General features: G+C 43.7%; 1 protein-coding gene across 1 annotated transcript in view; it reads left to right on the top strand.

Moving 5' to 3' along the window:
* Positions 1-18,244, top strand: part of LOC111958203 (nitric oxide synthase 1-like) — an 86,718-nt gene that overhangs the window by 9,733 nt on the left and 58,741 nt on the right. The window contains 4 exon segments of the mRNA XM_023979405.2: positions 3,120-3,257; positions 9,037-9,182; positions 10,027-10,189; positions 11,096-11,187. Coding sequence (XP_023835173.1) covers positions 3,120-3,257; positions 9,037-9,182; positions 10,027-10,189; positions 11,096-11,187 — 539 coding nt within the window.

Raw genomic sequence — 18,244 nt, 5'->3', positions numbered from 1 at the left:
TTCCAGCCACCCAGCCCAGCCACACAACACTGCCAGCCACACGCCAGCCAGCCACCCAGCAGCAGCCACAGCCACACACACCAGCCAACAACACAGCCAGACACAGCCCAGCCACACAAACCAGCCAGCCACCAACACGACCACCCACCCAGCCAGCCACCCAGCCAGCCAGCATACAAACAGTCGGCCAATACAGAAAGTCTTATTGTGCAGCTAGGCACAATAAGAGAGAGCCTATTACCGCTATAGTCAAACAGCAAGATGAATCAAGATGAGGAAAATTAACACGTTAAAGTGTGAGTGGGAAGGGAAGAGAAGAAGAGAAAGAGAAAAGAGAAAGAGAAAGAGAAAGAAGAAAGAGAAAGAGAAGAGAGAAAGAAATGAGACAAGAAAGAAAGAGAGAAAGAAAAGAGAAAGAGAGAGAGAGTGAGAGAGAGAGAGAAAGAGAGAAAAAGGAACGATAACGAGAGGTGAAGAGTATGCAACAATGTGAATGAGGGGAATAATAGAGAATTACTGTCAAACCTCTGGAACTATCGATAAATAATGCAGAAGCACGCAGGACTAAGAGAACTCCTGGCACTGGGGTTATGCTGCTTCTGCCCAAAGGAGAGCCCAACTCCTGTATATGCCTGCTCGAAGGAGAGCCCTACCTCTTGAACCTGCCTCGAAGGAGCCCATACCTCCTGAACCTGCCTCGAAGGAGAGCCCTACCTCTTTGAACCTCCTCGAAGGAAGACCTACCTCTTGAACCTGCCAATACGAGGATGAGCCATTACCTCCGAATCCCCGCGAAGGAGAGCCCTACCTCTGAACCTCCTCGAGAGAGAGAGCCTTACCTCTTGAACCTGCCTCGAAGGAAGACCCTAACTCTGAACCTCGTCGAAGGAGAAGCCCTCACCTCCTGAACCTGCTTTGAAAGTGAGCCATACCTCCTGAACCTCCCGCGAAGGAAGCCCTACCTCCTGAAAACCTGTTGGCTGGCAGGCAGGCTGACTGTCTGGGTGGGTGGTTGGCGGGCTGGCTGACTGTCTGGGTGGCTGGCGGGCTGGCTGACTGGCTGGATGGCTGGCTGGCGAGCTGGGTGGCTGGCTGGCTGGCTGGGTGAGCATTTCTTATGGACACAGAATTACTATTCTCGCTGTGAGGAATCAAATCAATTAAAACAGGTCCACCCTCCTATTCTAGAAAATATCAATAGATTGACGTTTCACCCTTTTGCTTTCAGTCTGTCAGCGCTACAATTCTGCCTGTTGTTTGAGGCTCCTTCACTGCGTGGAGAATGCATGGCTGTGTGATTGATTAAGTCTTCTTGAGAGATGATGATAAGAGCTATTACAAGGTGTGGTATTGATTTCTTTTTGATTTGAGGTTAAGTTACATGGAGAGGTCTGAGTACTTAAAAAATAGAATCAATTCAAAACAAAAGTCAAACTCTGGTGCTAAATTACATTAATTCAAGCAATTATCAGTCAATAACCACATCGTAGGCTGCCTAATTCCTATCTTATTTCCACTAATTGGTCTTTTGACCAATCACATCAGATATTTTTCATAGCTGATCTGATTGGTTAAAAGATCAATTAGTGAATTAAAGATCAGAATTGGGCTGTCTAAACTGAGCCATAGTAGACAAACTGAGACAGCTGACAATTAGCAGTCAATAATTATAGTGTTTCAAGCTGCTGATTGCCTTTGTACCTGATGGGGACTGTCTCTAATTGTCATTCAGATGGTACTGTAGGAGGCTGTGCAAATACTAAATAATGCTACTCTGTCTCTATCTCTGTCTCTGTGACTGTCTATATCTCACTCACTGTGACTGTCTGCATCAATTCAATTCAATTCAAAGGGCTTTATTGGCATGGGAAACATATGGTTACATTGCCAAAGCATGTGAAATAAATAATAAACAAAAGTGAAATAAACAATAAAAAATGAACAGTAAACATTACACAACAGTACAAAGTTCCAAAGGAATAGAGACATTTAAAACGTCATATTATGTATATATACAGTGTTGTAACGATGTGCAAATAGTTCAAGTACAAAAAGGGAAAATAAATAAACATAAATATGGGTTGTATTTACAAGGGTGTTTGTTCTTCACTGGTTGCCCTTTCCTTGTGGCAACAGGTAACAAATCTTGCTGCTGTGATGGCACTTTGGTATTTCACACAATAGATATGCGAGTTTATCAACATTTTATTTGTTTTCAAATTCTTTGTGGATCTGTGTAATCTGAGGGAAATATGTGTCTCTAATATGTTCATACATTTGGCAGGAGGTTAGGAAGTGCAGCTCAGTTTCCACCTCATTTTGTGGGCAGTGTGCACATAGCCTGTCTTCTCTTGAAAGCCATGTCTGCCTACGGCGGCCTTTCTCAATAGCAAGGCTATGCTCACTGAGTCTTTCTCTCTCTCTGTGATTGTCTGTGACTGTCTCTGTTGCTATCTCTGTGACTGGCTCAATCTCTGTGACTATCTCTGTCTCTGTGACTGTCTATCGCTGTGACTCTCACTATCTCTCTCACTGTGACTGTCTTTATCGCTCTCACTGTGACTGTCACTGTGACTGTCTATCTTGCTCTTTGTTACTGTCTCTATCTCTCTCACTGTGACTGTCTCTTTCTCTGTGACTGTCTCTATGTCTCTCTCACTGTGACTGTCTCTATATCTGTCATTGTGGCTGTCTCTTTAGCTCTCTCTGTGACTGTCTCTATCTCTATCTCTGTGTCTGTCTCTATTTCTGTGAATCTCTCTATGTGACTGTTTCTATCTCTGTCTCTCTGCGACTGTCTATCTCTCTCTTTGACTGTCTCTCTATCTTTCTCTGTGACTGTCTATCTATCTATATCTGTGACTGTCTATCTATCTATATCTGTGACTGTCTATCTATCTATATCTGTGACCGTCTCTATCTCTGTCTATGTGACTGTTTCTATATCTCTCTCTGTGACTGTCTCTATATATCTCTCTCCTTTTCCCTCTCTACCTAAAGTTCTTGTATCCAACCGCCGCTGTCAGGTGTGCTCGACGGCCATCTTGGTAGAAGCATTATGGGCTAGTCTACTGACTAAAGTGTATGAATTCTCCTAAACATCTGTTTCTTCCCTCCAGCCTTCAGCCCAGGGGAGGATCTCCCCTAACAAGGCTCTCCAGAACGGCAGCCCATCCAAATGCCATCGCTTCATGAAGATCAAGAATGTGGAGACTGGAGTCACGTACAATGACACTCTACACCACAGCTCTAGTAAGGTACGGAACGGACTTTATTTCTCGTCTGCAGACAGTGGCTTCTTCTCATCAATCAATCAGTCAATGAGTTAATCATTAACCAATTAGCCAATCAATTAATCCGTCAAGGGACTGTGTGGTTTCTCATCTGTACAACAGTGGCTTCCTCTCATCAATCAATTGAGTAGTCAATTAGCTAATCAATCAAACAATTAATTTAATCAAATTAGTGTGTACTTATCTAGCCCTTTTCTTACAAATACAGCAGATAATATATCTTTATTTATAATAATATATATTTTTTAGGAACTCCGTCAGAGTCTCAACTTACTGTTGAGAGTTAGAAAATTAGAATACACAAGGTGCAATTTCGAAATTTAGTTTAGTCAAATTTAGTCACTTAATTAGCCCATATCAGCAGTCCCTCAATTAGCCCATATCAGCAGGTTTTAGATTGGTAAGTTAGTCTAGCCAGCTATCTAAACTTGTAGTAATCATGGTTGAATTATCGACTGTGGGGGCCCCCATTGATTTTGTTAGTCACTCTCACTCAGATATAATCTTAAAAACTGTAAACATTTCTCTCCAGCATATGGCAAAATGTAACTTAGGGCCCCCAAAAGGCTGGGGCCGACTCTGACTGCATGTGTGGGTACGGATGTGGGTATGGATGTGGGGATGCATACCAGCAAGCCACTGTGGCCCCTCATGATGAGTTGCCCATCTTAAGCATTTAGCCATCTGCACAGATAGCTCTGCAGCCGTCGCCTTGGTCTTTTAACATGAGCCCAGCTAATTATTTCAGCGACTTATCGGACGACAGCCTGCTATGCATCCCAATGAATGTGCCTCGCCTCTAATAGCACATCTTCAGATGTATAAAAAATCACAGAATTATGTTTTTCTCAGTCATATAAAGGACAGCTGCGTGGCATGAATGCCCAGAGCTTTATGTCGAGCGGATGTATTGAGGCAAGAGTGAATCCTTTGTTTTATTTTTAACACTGTTCATCATCACCCTTTTTTCCTTTTCTCTCTTACCCTTTCTCTTTCTTTCTCTTTCCATCTCTTCTCCCTCTCTCTCTCTCTCTCTCTCTCTCCTCTACTCTTCTGTCTTCTCTCTCTCTCCTCTCTCTTCTCTTCTCTCTCTCTCTCTGTGTGTCTTCTTCTCTCTCTCCGTCTCTCCCACTGTTCTATCTCTCTCTCTCTGTCTCTCTCTGTCTCTCTCTCTCTCTCTTCTTGTCTCTGTCTCTCTCTGTTTTCTCGCTGTCTCTCTTCTCTGCTCTCTCTCTCTGTCTATCTCTCTGTCTCTCTCCTCTGTCTGTCTCTCTCTGTCTCTCGCTCTGTCTCTCTCTCTGTCTATCTCTCCTGTCTTGTCTCTCTCTGTCTATTCTCTCTCTCTCTCTGTCTCTGTCTCTCGCTGTCTCTCTCTCGTCTATCTTCTCTGTCTCTCTCCTCTCTGTCTCTCTCTGCTGTCTCTCTCTCTGTTCTCTCTCTGTCTCTCTGTGTGTCTCTCTCTCTCTCTCTCTGTCTCTCTCTCCATCTCTCCACTGTCTATCTTCTCTCTCATCCTTCTCCTCTCTGTTATCTCTCCCTCTTCTCTCCTCTGTCTCTCTCTGTCTCTCCTCTGTTTCTCGCTGTCTCTCTCTTGCTGTCTCTTCTCCTCTGTCTATCATCGATCTGTCATCTCTTCGGCTCTTTCTGTCTGTCTCTCTCTGTCTATCTCTCCCTGTCTCTGTCTCTCTCTGTCTATCTCTCTCTCTCTCTGTCTCTGTCTCTCGCTGTCTCTCTCTCTGTCTATCTCTCTGTCTCTCTCCCTCTGTCTGTCTCTCTCTGTCTCTCTCTCTGTCTCTCTCTGTCTCTCTGTGTGTCTCTCTTCTCTCTCTTCTCTCTCTCTCTCTCTCCCTCTCCCTCTCTTTCTCTCTCCATACATACAGTGAGCTCCAAAAAACTATTGGGACAGTGCCGCATTTGTTGTTGTTTTGACTCCAGCACTTTGGATTTGAAATGATACAATTACAATGACGTTTTAATTTAATCGTTAAGAAATTACAGCACTTTTGGTACATAGTCCCCCTTTTTAATAGACCAAAAGTTTTGAAATTATTTTTCTTAACACTTCTACATTAATGTGGATGCTACCATGATTACAGATATTCCTGAATGAAACGTGAATAATGATTAGAGTGAGTTACAGATGCACAAATGCATCCCACAAATTTGAAAAGTCAAAACTACTTGAATATACGTATAAGTGAATTTGTTCAAATACTTTTGGTCCCCTAAAATGGGGGGACTATGTACAAAAAGTGCTGTAATTTCTAAACGGTTCACTCGATGGATGAATATACCCTCAAATGAAAATGGACAGTCTGCACTTTAAATTGATAGTTATCATTTCAAATCCAAAGTGCTGGAGTACTGAGCCAAAACAGCAAAAAATGTGTCACTGTCCCAATACTTTAGGCGCTCACTGTATCTTCGGAAAGCATTCAGACCCATTGACTTTTAAACATTTTGTTAGACTCTAACTCTCAGATATCTTAACACAATACACAATAATGACAAAGCAAAAACATGTTTTTAGAAATGTAATCTAATTTATTAAAAATAAAAAAATTGAATATTACATTTACGTAAGTATTCAGACCCTTTACTCAGTAATTTGTTGAAGCACCTTTGGTAGCGATTACAGCATTGAGTCTGCTTGGGTATGACGCTAAGCTTGGCACAACTGTATTTGGGGAATTTCTCCCATTCTTCTCTGCAGATCCTCTCAAGCTCTGTCAGGTTGGATGGGCTCTGGCTGAGCCACTCAAGGACATTCAGAGACTTGTCCCAAAGCCACTCCTGCGTTGTCTTGACTGTGTGCTTAGGGTCGTTGTCCTGTTGGAAGGTCAACCTTCGCCCCAGTCTGAGGTCCTGAGCGCTCTGGAGCAGGTTTTCATCAAGGATCTCTCTGTACTTTGCTCCGTTCATCTTTCCCTCGATCCAGTGTCCCAGTCCCTGCTGCTGAAAAACATCCCCACAGCACTCCAAGTGGGCTGTCATGTGCCTTTTACTGAGGAGTGGCTTCTGTCTGGCCACTCTACCATGAAGGACTGATTGGTGGAGTGCTGCAGAGATTGTTGTCCTTATGGAAGGTTGTCCCATCTCCACAGAGGAACTCTGGAGCTCTGTCAAAGTGACCATTGGGTCCTTGGTCACCTCCCTGATCAAGGCCCTTCTCCCCGATTGCTCAGTTTGGTCGGGCGGCCAGCTCTAGAAAGAGTCTTGGTGGTTCCAAACTTCTTCCATTTCAGAATGATGGAGGCCACTGTGTTCTTGGGGACCTTCAGTGCTGCAGAAATGTTTTGGTACCCTTCCCCAGATCTGTGCCTCGACACAATCCTGTCTCGGAGCTCTACGGACAATTCCTTCGACCTCATGACTCGTTTTTTTCTCTGATATGCACTGTCAACTGTGGGGACTTATATAGACAGGTTTATGCCTTTCCAAATAATGTCCAATCAATTGAATTTACGACAGGTGGACTCCAGTCAAGTTGCCGAAACATCTCAAGGATTATCAATGGAAACAGAATTTCACCTGAGCTCAATTTCGAGTCTCATAGCAATTGTAAAAACCTGGGGTATTGTGTGTAGATTAATGAGGATTTACATTTTTTAAATCCATTTTAGAATAAAGCTGTAACGTAACAAAATGTGGATAAAGGGAAGGGATACTTTCCGAATGACTGTATATACACTATATATACAAAAGTATGTGGACACCCCGTCAAATTAATGGATTCGGCTATTTCAGCGACACCCGTTACTGATAGTTGTATAAAATCGATCACATAGCCATGCAATCTCTATAGTCAAACTTCGGTACTAGAATGGACTTACTGAAGAGCTCAGTGACTTTCAACGTGGCATATTCAGAGGATGCCACCTTTCCAACAAGTCAGTTTGTCAAATTTCTGCCCTGCTAGCGCTGCCCCGGTTAACGGTGTCAAAGTGCTGCTATTATGAAGTGGAAACGTCTAAAAAGCTCAGCCACGAAATTGTAGGCCACACAAGCTCACAGAACCGAACCGCCGAGTGCTGAAGCGCGTAGTGCGTAAAAATGGTTTGTCCTCGGTTGCAACACTCACTACCGAGTTCCAAACTGCCTCTGGAAGCAACGTCAGCACAATAACTGTTTGTCAGGAGCTTCATGAAATGGGTTTCCAAGGCCGAGCAGACGCACACAAGCCTAAGATCACCATGGCAATGCCAAGCATCGGCTAGAGTGGTGTAAAGCTCGCTGCCATTGGACTCTGGAACAGTGGAAACGCTTTGTCTGGAGTGATAAATCACGCTTCACCATCTGGTAGTCCGACAGACGAATCTGGGCTTTGTGGATGCCAGCAGAACGCTACCTGCCCCGATGCATAGTGCCAACTGAAACGTTTGGTGGAAGAGGAATAATGGTCTGTTTTGGAATGAGATGTTTGACGAGCAGGTGTCCACATACTTTTGGTCATGTAGTTTGTGTGTATATCCTTTTCCTCTGTCTCTGTCTCTGTCTCTCGCTCTCGCTCTCTCTCTCTCTTTCTCTGTCCCGCTGCGTCCCTCTCTATCTCCCTCTCCCTCTCACTCTTTCTTATCTCCCCTCGTCATTCTCAGCGGCTGTTTTTGTACGTCTTGTTTACTTCTGTGACTTAAGCGAGCGTCATGCTGAGGATGAGGTTGTTTGAGTACGGGAAGAGGGGGGAAGAGTTTTTGAGTGGCTGGACAGAGTGATTGGGTGTGTGGTTCATCCAACATGACTAGACTGCCCATTTTAGCGGCAGCGCTGTTGAGTTACTGTTACATTTACGCTCTGTGTTCGTGCTCGGCCAAACATTTTCTGCCTTTTTCTTTCTCTCTGTCTAATTTGGCGAATGCATAGATGCGGTAAAGAGGTCAATGGAACGCTGGCTGTGGGGGATAGAAGAAAGACCCTGGATTGGCACACGTTCAACACATTTGTTATAACAAAGTGGATATTTGTCAAATCCTTCATGATTGATGTATTGTAACAGGTCTACCATGTGGTTACTAAAATCCTATTTGGATATAGTTAGTTGGCTGTTTTCGCTGCATTACATTTAGAAATGTTTCCTTTTCATTGTTTAGAGGAAGTGACTGCTAAAGAATGTTCAGACACTAAATAAAGAATTCCTTTAGTGTCTCTCTCTCTGTAAAACAGAAATGTCACGCCTTGAGCGATGGGTCCCCTGGGGCTTCCTTTCTCTAGCTTATAATAAATCCCCAAGCGCTCTCTCTCTCTCTCTCTCTCTCTCTCTCTCTCTCTCTCTCTCTCTCTCTCTCACTCGTTCTCTCTCTCTCTCTCTCTCTCTCTATCTCTCTCTCTAAGGCTGCCACTATGACTCAATGAATAATTCAGTCATTAGCAGTCATTCTGGACATATCTGTTGAAAGGGGCAATCTGCAGTTCAACAATAACAAAGAGCTGAGGGATGGGGCTGGAGAAATGTAACCACTCTCAAATTCATAGACAGAACCATGGATGTAAGGACTGGCTATCCATGATATCAAGAGAGAGAGAGAGAGAGATAGAGAGAGAGACAGAGAGAGAGAGAGAAAGAGAGAATGCACCTGTGATCAGAAAGTCCCCTGTGCTGTGTGATCAGAAGTCCCCTGGGGGCTGTGCTGTGTGATCAGAACTGTGATTACTATAGATGGAAGCCATGTGATTCCTCAATTTCTACAAGGAAATTACATGTGATCAGAGCCTTGTGTGATGCGATGCCATCCACGTTGCCTTTCAGTTGCCGATCTGCACTGAGCGTGTGTGTTTCGGGTCTATCATGACACCAAGTCCGGGGAGCCGCAAGCCAGATGAGTCTCGGACCAAAGAAGAGCTGCTGCCGCTGGCTACTGACTTCATAGACCAGTACTACACCTCCATCAAAAGGCAGGAGAGCTGCACTAACACTGACCTTATACTTCAGATATTTACATACCTTTGGATGTACTTGCCTGCATCCCTCATTGCCAGCATCCCCACCAGTAGTACAAATGTAATTTGTTTGTCCTCATATATACATATGATGTAAATAGTACTCTAAATATGTGTTACTTTAAAGTACCTCTTTCTCTGTGACACTCATACCTGGGTGCACACAATGTTTTTTTTTTATAACAAATAAAATGTATTTTATTGAGTGAACGGTTTGGAAACGTCTCATAATAATGTCCGGAACGGAGCCAATGGAATGGCATCAAACACCTGGAAACCATGGAAACCATGTGTTTAATGTATTTGATACCATTCTACCATTCTCCAGTCGTTACCACGAGCCCGTCCTACCCAATTAAGGTACCACCAGCCTCCTGTGGCTCACACATACCTCTACATATACATTCCTATACATTAAGGAAGAGCACAGCCTCCATAGAATTCATTTCACAATAATAATGTATAGCTCTTTTTACTTGCACACAATATACAATAGCTTGGTCACTCCAGCCCCAGGGGTTCACCGCCCTGCAGCGCCCCAACCCAACACACCCCCACGCTTCAGGAACTTTGTGAAACATTCTTTACTGGCTTCGGGTGTACTAGGCCAGGGCCAGAATGACAATCCACAGGACGGTGGACCCCTGGGGCCAGGGGACAGAGCAGCCCAGCAGCTAAGAATAGCCTAAAGAGGTTTAGAGAATGTTTTTTGATGCAAAACGTACTCTAATGCAATTGTTCTGACATGACCCTTGTGTTACCCCTGGCTCTGTCCTCCTGCCTGTGTATACTGTAACAGGTTTGGCTCGAAGGCCCACCTTGACCGGCTGGAGGAGGCGATGAAGGAGATAGAGGGTTCTGGAACGTACCAGCTGAAGGACACAGAGCTGATCTACGGAGCCAAGCACGCCTGGAGGAATGCTTCCCGCTGTGTAGGACGCATCCAGTGGTCCAAACTACAGGTCAGTAACAATACTGTAAGCGGTATATATATATATATATATATATATATATATATATATATATGTAGATATATATATTTATATATTTATATTCCATACTCTGACATTGCTCATTCTGATATTTCTTAATTTCTTTATTATTATTATTATTATTTTTTTAAATGTGTGTGTATTGTTTTGTATTGTAAGGTATACTGTAGTTAGAGCTAGGAACATTTCGCTACACCTGCGATAACATCTGCAAAATATGTGTACGAGACCAATACAATTCGATTTGATTATTTCCAAACTACAGATCAGAAACTCAATGCTCAATGTTAAAATCCAATCTACCTAAGCCAATATGCCACCAGTTATGAAGAAACGTCTAAAATCAACTGGAATGGAGGTACATAACACTCTCCCCGCCTCTCGTCATGATCTGTGTAATATGTCAATACATGTGACTAATTTGCACCTATCGGGTAAAGCACTGAACAGAAGGAAAGGTCAACTTTGAAAAATAAATAAATGCATTGCAGAGTGATGTATTCCACCATTTAATATTGGCTTTTATGTCTATATACACCCTAATGGAGGCAGGGCAGACATCCCCAATGTTAGGAGTAAAACGATCAAATATAGGCTGAGGATGAAAGAAGTGATATCTAAGGTGAAACAAATCACACTGTAATGGAAAATAGAGTGATGCCGCTTTCATTTATTTGCCTGACCATATAGCGTTAATAAGAAATGACAACATGCTTTTGCTGAGGTCCTTGGATTCTTAAATATGTGTTGATTTTGAGTTGTTTTATGAGTGGTGACGTGACGAAGAACTTCAGGATGAAAGATTGCACTCAATAAAACTGTGGTAGCGTTGAAAATGTTTGAGTAACATTCTTTGAATAAATGTTTTTATAACAGGTATTCGATGCCAGGGACTGCACAACGGCTCACGGAATGTACAATTACATCTGCAACCACATCAAGTATGCCACTAACAAAGGAAACCTGAGGTGAGTTGGTAGTGCAAATTTAGACAAATAAAAAAGAGCTAGCTAACTAAAAGAAAGCCAACCTGTTCCTTTAAAAATTGCAGTTAATTTTCTCAAATCGTGTTTGTTCGTTTCCCTGTCCCTTTTCTCAGTGTTGTCTTTCTGTCTCTTTTCTGTCTCCTCTCCTCTCTATGTTCTGCTGGTCTGTCACTCACTTCCCTTTAGTTCAGTTTCTCCATCTGGATCTCTCTGTTTTCTATTTCCCTCCCTGCGTTTATTTTTCTGTCACCTTGAAACTCAGTTAATCTCTTCATCTCTCACTCTCCCTCTCCATCTCTTCCTCTCCACCTCTCCCTCTCCATCTCTTCCTCTCCATCTCATCCTCTTCACCTCTCCCTCTATTCCTCTCCGACCTCTCCCCTCTCCATCTCTTCCTACTCCTAAACCTCTCCCTCTCCATCTCTCCCTCTCCACTCTCCCTTCTTACTACCTATCCCACCTCTCCCTCCGCCCTACTCCCTCTCTTCCTCTCCACCTCTTTTTCCTCTCCATACTACTCCACTCTCTTCCTTCTCCCTCTCCACTCTCTTCCTCTCCATCTCTCCCCTCTCCATCTCTTCCTCTCCCTCTCACCCTCTCACATCCCTCTTCCTCTCCATCTTTCTTCCTCTCATCCTCTTTTCCTCTCTCCTCTCCATCTCTCACTCTCCATCTCTCCTCTCCATTCCTCAATCTCCCCTATCCTTCACTTCCCACATCATTACCTTTCCCATCTTCTCCCTCTCACCTTCTGCTCACCTCTCCACTCTTCCTCTCCTCTCTCCTCCTTTCCCTCTCTTCCTCTCCCTCGTCCATCTCTCCTCCTCCAGCTCTCCCTCTACCATTTCTCATTCTCCGCTAATTCTTCGACTCGGTCCATCTCTTCCTCTACCCTCTCACATCATCCTCCCTCTCCATCTTCTTCCTCTCCACCTTCCTCCCTCTCCTCCCTCTCCAATCCTACTTGACCCCAGACAAGCAGCACAATTAGACCCAAGCCAAGATCATGAGAAAAACCCAGAAGGATAATTACTTGCACACATTGAAAGAATTAACAAAAAAAACAGTGACAATACCTAGTGAATGCTATAGTTGCCTCTAAACAGAGAGTAACAGGTGGCAAATACCTGACGCACTGTGAACTGATCTCTCAAAACTTAAATAAAGGCCTTTGACTATTTACTAGACTACAGGGCATTTAGCCCCCTTTCTCCCCCCATTATACTCCTTACCCTCCCGCCTGTACTAGTCCCCCTGCCCTCTCCCCTCTCCTAGTTGCATTGAGAAAGGCCGCCCATAGGCAGACATGGCCTGCGCTAAAAGAATGACCAGGCTATCGTGCACACGCCCACAAAATGAGGTGGAAACTGAGCTGCACCTTCCTTAACCCTCCTGCCTCAATGTATGACCCATATAGAGAGACATAGTTCCCTCCAGATTATCACAGATCCACAAAGAAATTCGAAAATCAAATCCATATTTTGAATAACTCCCATATCTACTGAGAAATTCCACAAGTTGCCAGTCACAGCAGCGAAGTATTTGTGACCTGTGCCACTAAGAAAAAGGGCAACCAGAAGACAACACCTATTGTTAAATACAACCAGTCATTTTATGCTTATTTTATTTTAATTGTTGTGCTTTAATCCATTTGATACATTGTTAACAACCACTGTATATTATAAATAATAACATTTGTTAATGTCTTATTTTGTTTTGAAACTTCTGTATGTGTAATGTTTACTGTTAATTTGTATTGTTTTTATTTCACTTTCTGTATAATATCTACCTCACTTGCTTTGGCCAATGTTAACAACATGTTTCCTTGCCCAGATTAAAGCCCCTTGATTGAATTAGGAATTGAATTGAGAGGGAGATGAAGAGAAGGAGAGAAGGGAAGAGAAAGAATGAAGGTAGGAGAGAGATAGAGGGAGAGTATATTGAAGAAAAGTCGTTAGCTTTAGTTTGAATGGAATGTACAGAAGAGAAGTACCGTAGGGGAGAGAGGAGAGATGGTCTGTGGGTAAGAGGATAGGGGAAGAGGGAGAGATTGAGAAAGTGAATGGGTTACGAAAGGAGAGAGTAAGGTACAATACAACGATGTTATAGATATACTAGTATGGTTATCTGTTAGGGAGTGTGAGATGGAGAGAGTATTATGTACAACCTGTAGACTAGAGGGGGGACGGGACAACCCTCGCATCAAAGCACAAGAGAGAGGGTTTGCCTCGGGTGTGTGAGTGGTGGTGTTGGTAAGAGTTGTTTGAAAGATTAATTTGGAGTTGCTGGAGAGAATGATAGTAAAATATAGGGATACTGACTTAGAGAGGTTAGATATGGATTTACAGTGGGATACGGCGTGGAGTACATCTAGTCGCCTGGTCACCGCCCCACCTGCTTCACCTCTCACGAGACGGACGGCCCTCTCCTTTGACACTACTAGCTGTGCAAAGCCTCTTTCACTGATCAGTCAATGCTTTGCTTTAATCGATACCTCAGCGATGACTCTGATCCTCATTCGTAACCCCAGCTGGTCTGTTCGGGCATGGGGACTCACCGAGGGACTAGCATCTTCCATTCACACGGAGCCACTTCCTCCTACTTAATTCTCCTCTATCTATGACTGAATGGCGACCGGCTCAAGATGATATATAATCTGTATCGCACAAATTCTGCATATCTCGTCAACTCAATATCAGCAGATCAGGCGACAGAATAGCGCTAGTACCTCATGATAGGCGGAGAGGTCTGCGTACGCTTGGAAGACGGTTGAAAGGGAGACACCTAGAACTCACTTCATACTCCCACCTCTACATCCATGCCTGTGAGTGGCTCAGGTTTCATCGTGCTCACTTAATTGGTCTCTTTATACTTACGATGCAGGAGATAGTCTACCACTAAAGTTCCAGTCTCCAGTTCTTTCTGTATCTGTTATGCATCGCATCTCTCCCCTCCTCTTTTCCTCTCTACTCCTTCTCTCATCTCTTACAACCGTACTGTCAGGGAACAGCTTCATCTGCGCTCCCTCTCCATCTCTCCCCTCATAACTTCGATAGTTGTCTTAACGTTTTGTCCATCTCATACCTCGCTCCTTAGTGGAACATAAACAAACTCCACGTGCTTACCCTGTTTCCGTACAATGCTGGATCAGTGGCGGATGTCGCATGATAACCCAGGCCTGGGGCGCGGTCTAACATGTCACTTCTGTAGGATACATAACTAATCCTCATCCGAATTTGCAGTCGAGGAGCATGGAGCTGCGAAATACATAAGTGAATGTAGACTTCTCGTACTTCGGGGAACAGCCGTCTGCTATTATAATTAACTACCTCGAGTCGAGCAAATGTGTAGGGACACCTATACAGATTGCATCAGTCTAACAGACCCTATATGAATTATCCCTGCCTCTTCCTCTCCCTTTCATAAGCAGAGGCAGAAGTTCCATCTCTCATGCACTCTGTCCCATCTCTCGCCTAAGTACCCTCTTTCATCTCGCTCAGACCAGTCATGACTTCTCGGAAGCATATTGCTCGGTATGAAGAATAGAGAACTACACCCACATGAGTATATGTGGTGTATTCACCTGTTAGTCGGTGGAGACTCGTTATCATGATTATCATCATACGGAGTGTTATTAAAATCGCTTCTTCTATTCATCATCGTCACCTGAGCTTTCTACGTACCAGACAACATACTAGAATACCTTGTACAGATCCCTGTATGGTATTGGGGTATATATAATTCGGACGTTTGTAACCTATAGTGTAACACGTACACGTGGTTATCACCAGCCCACACCACGAAAGTGCAGGAATTCTCTGCGCACTCTTGCGGAGTTTTCCATCTTTGTCCGCGTGCTCTCGTGCCAGTCTCTCCCTGAGACGGTCCGAATTCTTCGTCGCTACGGTATAGTGATACTGATGACATGAGTTTACAAGATCGGATTAATAGTACGCATATGGTGGACAGAGATCGTGAGACTTTTGAAACGATCTAACCGCGTTGTGACTCTTAACCATGAATTAAATCCATTAACCCTCTACTCCCCTCTCAGTTACATCGAGTTTCTCTTCCCTCTTATTCCCTCTCTCCCTTACTTCCAGTCTCTTCCCTCTTCCATCCGTCTCCCTCGGTCCATCCCTGCTAGCCTGCTGGTTACATTCATCTAAGCACTTCCACTAACTCTTCTCCTTGCTCCTCATACCTCTTCTGACCTCTACATCTCTTACCTGTCTTAGGCGCGCATCATCTCCCTCTCTGGCTTTCTCTCACTCTCCTCCTCTATTTCCACTACTTTCCATCTCTCATCCATCCCATCCTTTCTTCCCTTATCTCTTTCCTTCTCTTCATCTCGTCCCTCTTTTTCCCTCTATCCCTCTCACATCTCTCCGATCTCTCTCCTCTACTCTTCCCTTTCCTCTTATCATACTCTCCCTCTTTTCCCTCTCGTCCACGTCTCCATCGTCTCCCTCTCTCCCTCTCTCATCCTTCTTCTTCATCTCTTCCCTCTCAAGTTCAATTTCAATTCAATTCAAAGGGGCTTTATTGGCATAGGAAAACATGTTTAACATTGACCAAAAGCAAGTGAGGCTTAAGATATGTATACAAAAGTGAAATAACAATTACCAAATTAACAGTAAACATGTACACATACAGAAGTTTCAAAACAATAAAATGACATATACAAATGTTTTATATATATACCATCCATATATATACGAAGTGATTGTAAAACAAAAAATAATACAAAACATGGTTAAAGCCACACAAGTTAAAATAAATAAGCGATAAATATGGTGTATTTACATTGTGTTGTTTTGTTCTTTCCCAAACTGGGTTTGCCCTTTTTCTTTTGTGCAACAGTCACAAATCTGCTGCGTTGTGTATGCGACACACTGATGGAATTTCTCCCAGTAAGATATGGAGTTTATCAAAATTGGAAGTTGTTTCGAATTCTTTGTGGATCTGTGTAATCTGAGGGAAATCATGCTCTCTCTAATATGGTCATACATTGGGCAGGAGGTTAGAAGTGCAGCTCAGTTCCACCTCCATTTTTGTGCTAGGCACATGTGTGCACACATAGCCTGTCTTCTCTTGAGAGCCATGTCTGCCTACGGCGTGCCCTTTCTCAATAGCAAGGCTATGCTCACTGAGTCACTGTACATAGTCAAAGCTTTCCTGAAGTTGGGTCAGTCCACAGTGGTCAGGTAATGTCTGCCACTGTGTGTACTCTCTGTTTAGGGCCAAACTAGCATTCTAGTTTTGCTCTGTTTTTTTGTTAAATTCTTTCCACAATGTGTCAAGTAATTATCTTTTTGGTTTCTCATGATTTGGATGGCGTTCTAATTTGTGCTGTTGTCCTTGCGGGCTTGTGGGTTGTTTCTCTCCGATCTCTCCCTTCTAGATCTCTCACTATTCCACCTCTTTCTCCTTCTGTGTCTTGTCTGTCTGTCTGTCTGTCTGTCTGTCTGTCTGTCTGTCTGTCTGTCTGTCTGTCTGTCTCTTCAGCTGTATCTCTCTAGTCTGCTAGACTTTTCTCACAGCTAGACTCAGTCCTTTATCAGTCCAATACAGCTCTGCCTAATCAAACCACGTCTTTACTCCCAAATGAATGAATGGCAAATTGTATCAGTCTGACTCATCCCTGCACGGAGTTAAAGTCACCTCACATTCCCAAAGACAGCTGATAGTCCTTGATATCATAAATAAAAAAATATTCAGCCACTGTCAGCATGTAGCAGAAGCCTGATAGCAGATCAGTTTGTGATTTAGCCATGTCCTATGTCAGGTTTTTGTATAGCATGACATCAAATGAGTATGGAGTTGGCTAAATCACATCCTTTGCTGATCTGCAGACTGCTTCTGATTCAGCCTCCAAAAATATTGTCTATTCCCTTAACATTTTGGGGGCTTGTATTGACCATGGAACTTATCATTCCAACTTGTAAGTCGCTCTGGATAAGAGCGTCTGCTAAATGACTTAAATGTAAATGTAAATTACCAGCACCATACTCTTACCAACTGAGCCACACATAACCACCAGTTTCTGGTCTGTAAACAGATCGTAGTAGAGAGACTGGTGCCCAGATGCTGTATCTAACCCACTGCCCCAGATCATACCAGCTGCTCTCCTCTCACTATTCCGCTGGGCGTCAGAGATTTACAGACAGAATCAACACGTTTGCCCTGTCATGGCTTTAGCATAACCCAACAGGATGGGTGCAGTGGTTCAGCGGGGACGGACTCAAAGTAACCAAGCTTTAGCCCTGCCAGACTTCCCAGCTTTCCTTATCCCACAGCCCCCTGGGTTAAACTGTGCTAAACCTTTAGATACTATGTGAGTAGACTTTCATTTGTTGCATCGCCATAGATACTCAGTCTTTATACGCCCGTCATTCAAATCTCTCTCGCGCTCGCGCTCTCTCGCTATCTCTCTGGGGGAGGGTGGCTTTTTTTCCAGGGGTGAAAGTAAGCAGAGTATCGACAAAATAGGGCGGCCCAGCGTCGTCCGGGTTGGCCGTCATTGTAAATAAGAATTTGTTCTTAACTGACTTGCCTAATTAAATAAAGGTTCAATAAATAATAATAAATAGTGGGGTTATGCCGTATTGGTTCAACATGAGCCTATCACAATAATTACTACTGTAGGCTACTACACTATTATCTATCAGTACGCATGTCACCCTAATGAAAACGGAGCAAATGGACTTGAAAGCGTGTGGAATGCGCTCCAAAAATGAGGGGTGGTTTGACAATAACAGTGAAATTTTGCGAAGGCAGAGACGAGAGGTGGAGACCAAGACGAGCGCGGACAGTGGACACAATTCAGGTTAGGCCTAATGAGATGTAGGCCCAATGAAGGACAATCACCGGATGTCATTCATTACACTTCTTAGGGTTTTGTTGGCGATGTCTCTTTACATTCTTCAAATGACGGGTGCACAGTGCACTGTATGGATGCTTTAGTCGACGAACATTTGCAGCTTGCCAGGCCAACTGGAACCTTTTAAAGTGATTGTTTGACAATCAGATGAAAACA

This window comes from Salvelinus sp. IW2-2015, linkage group LG33 (genome assembly GCF_002910315.2).
Source record: "Salvelinus sp. IW2-2015 linkage group LG33, ASM291031v2, whole genome shotgun sequence".
Taxonomy (NCBI): domain Eukaryota; kingdom Metazoa; phylum Chordata; class Actinopteri; order Salmoniformes; family Salmonidae; genus Salvelinus; species Salvelinus sp. IW2-2015.
This window is presented reverse-complemented; position numbering and strand designations above follow the sequence as displayed.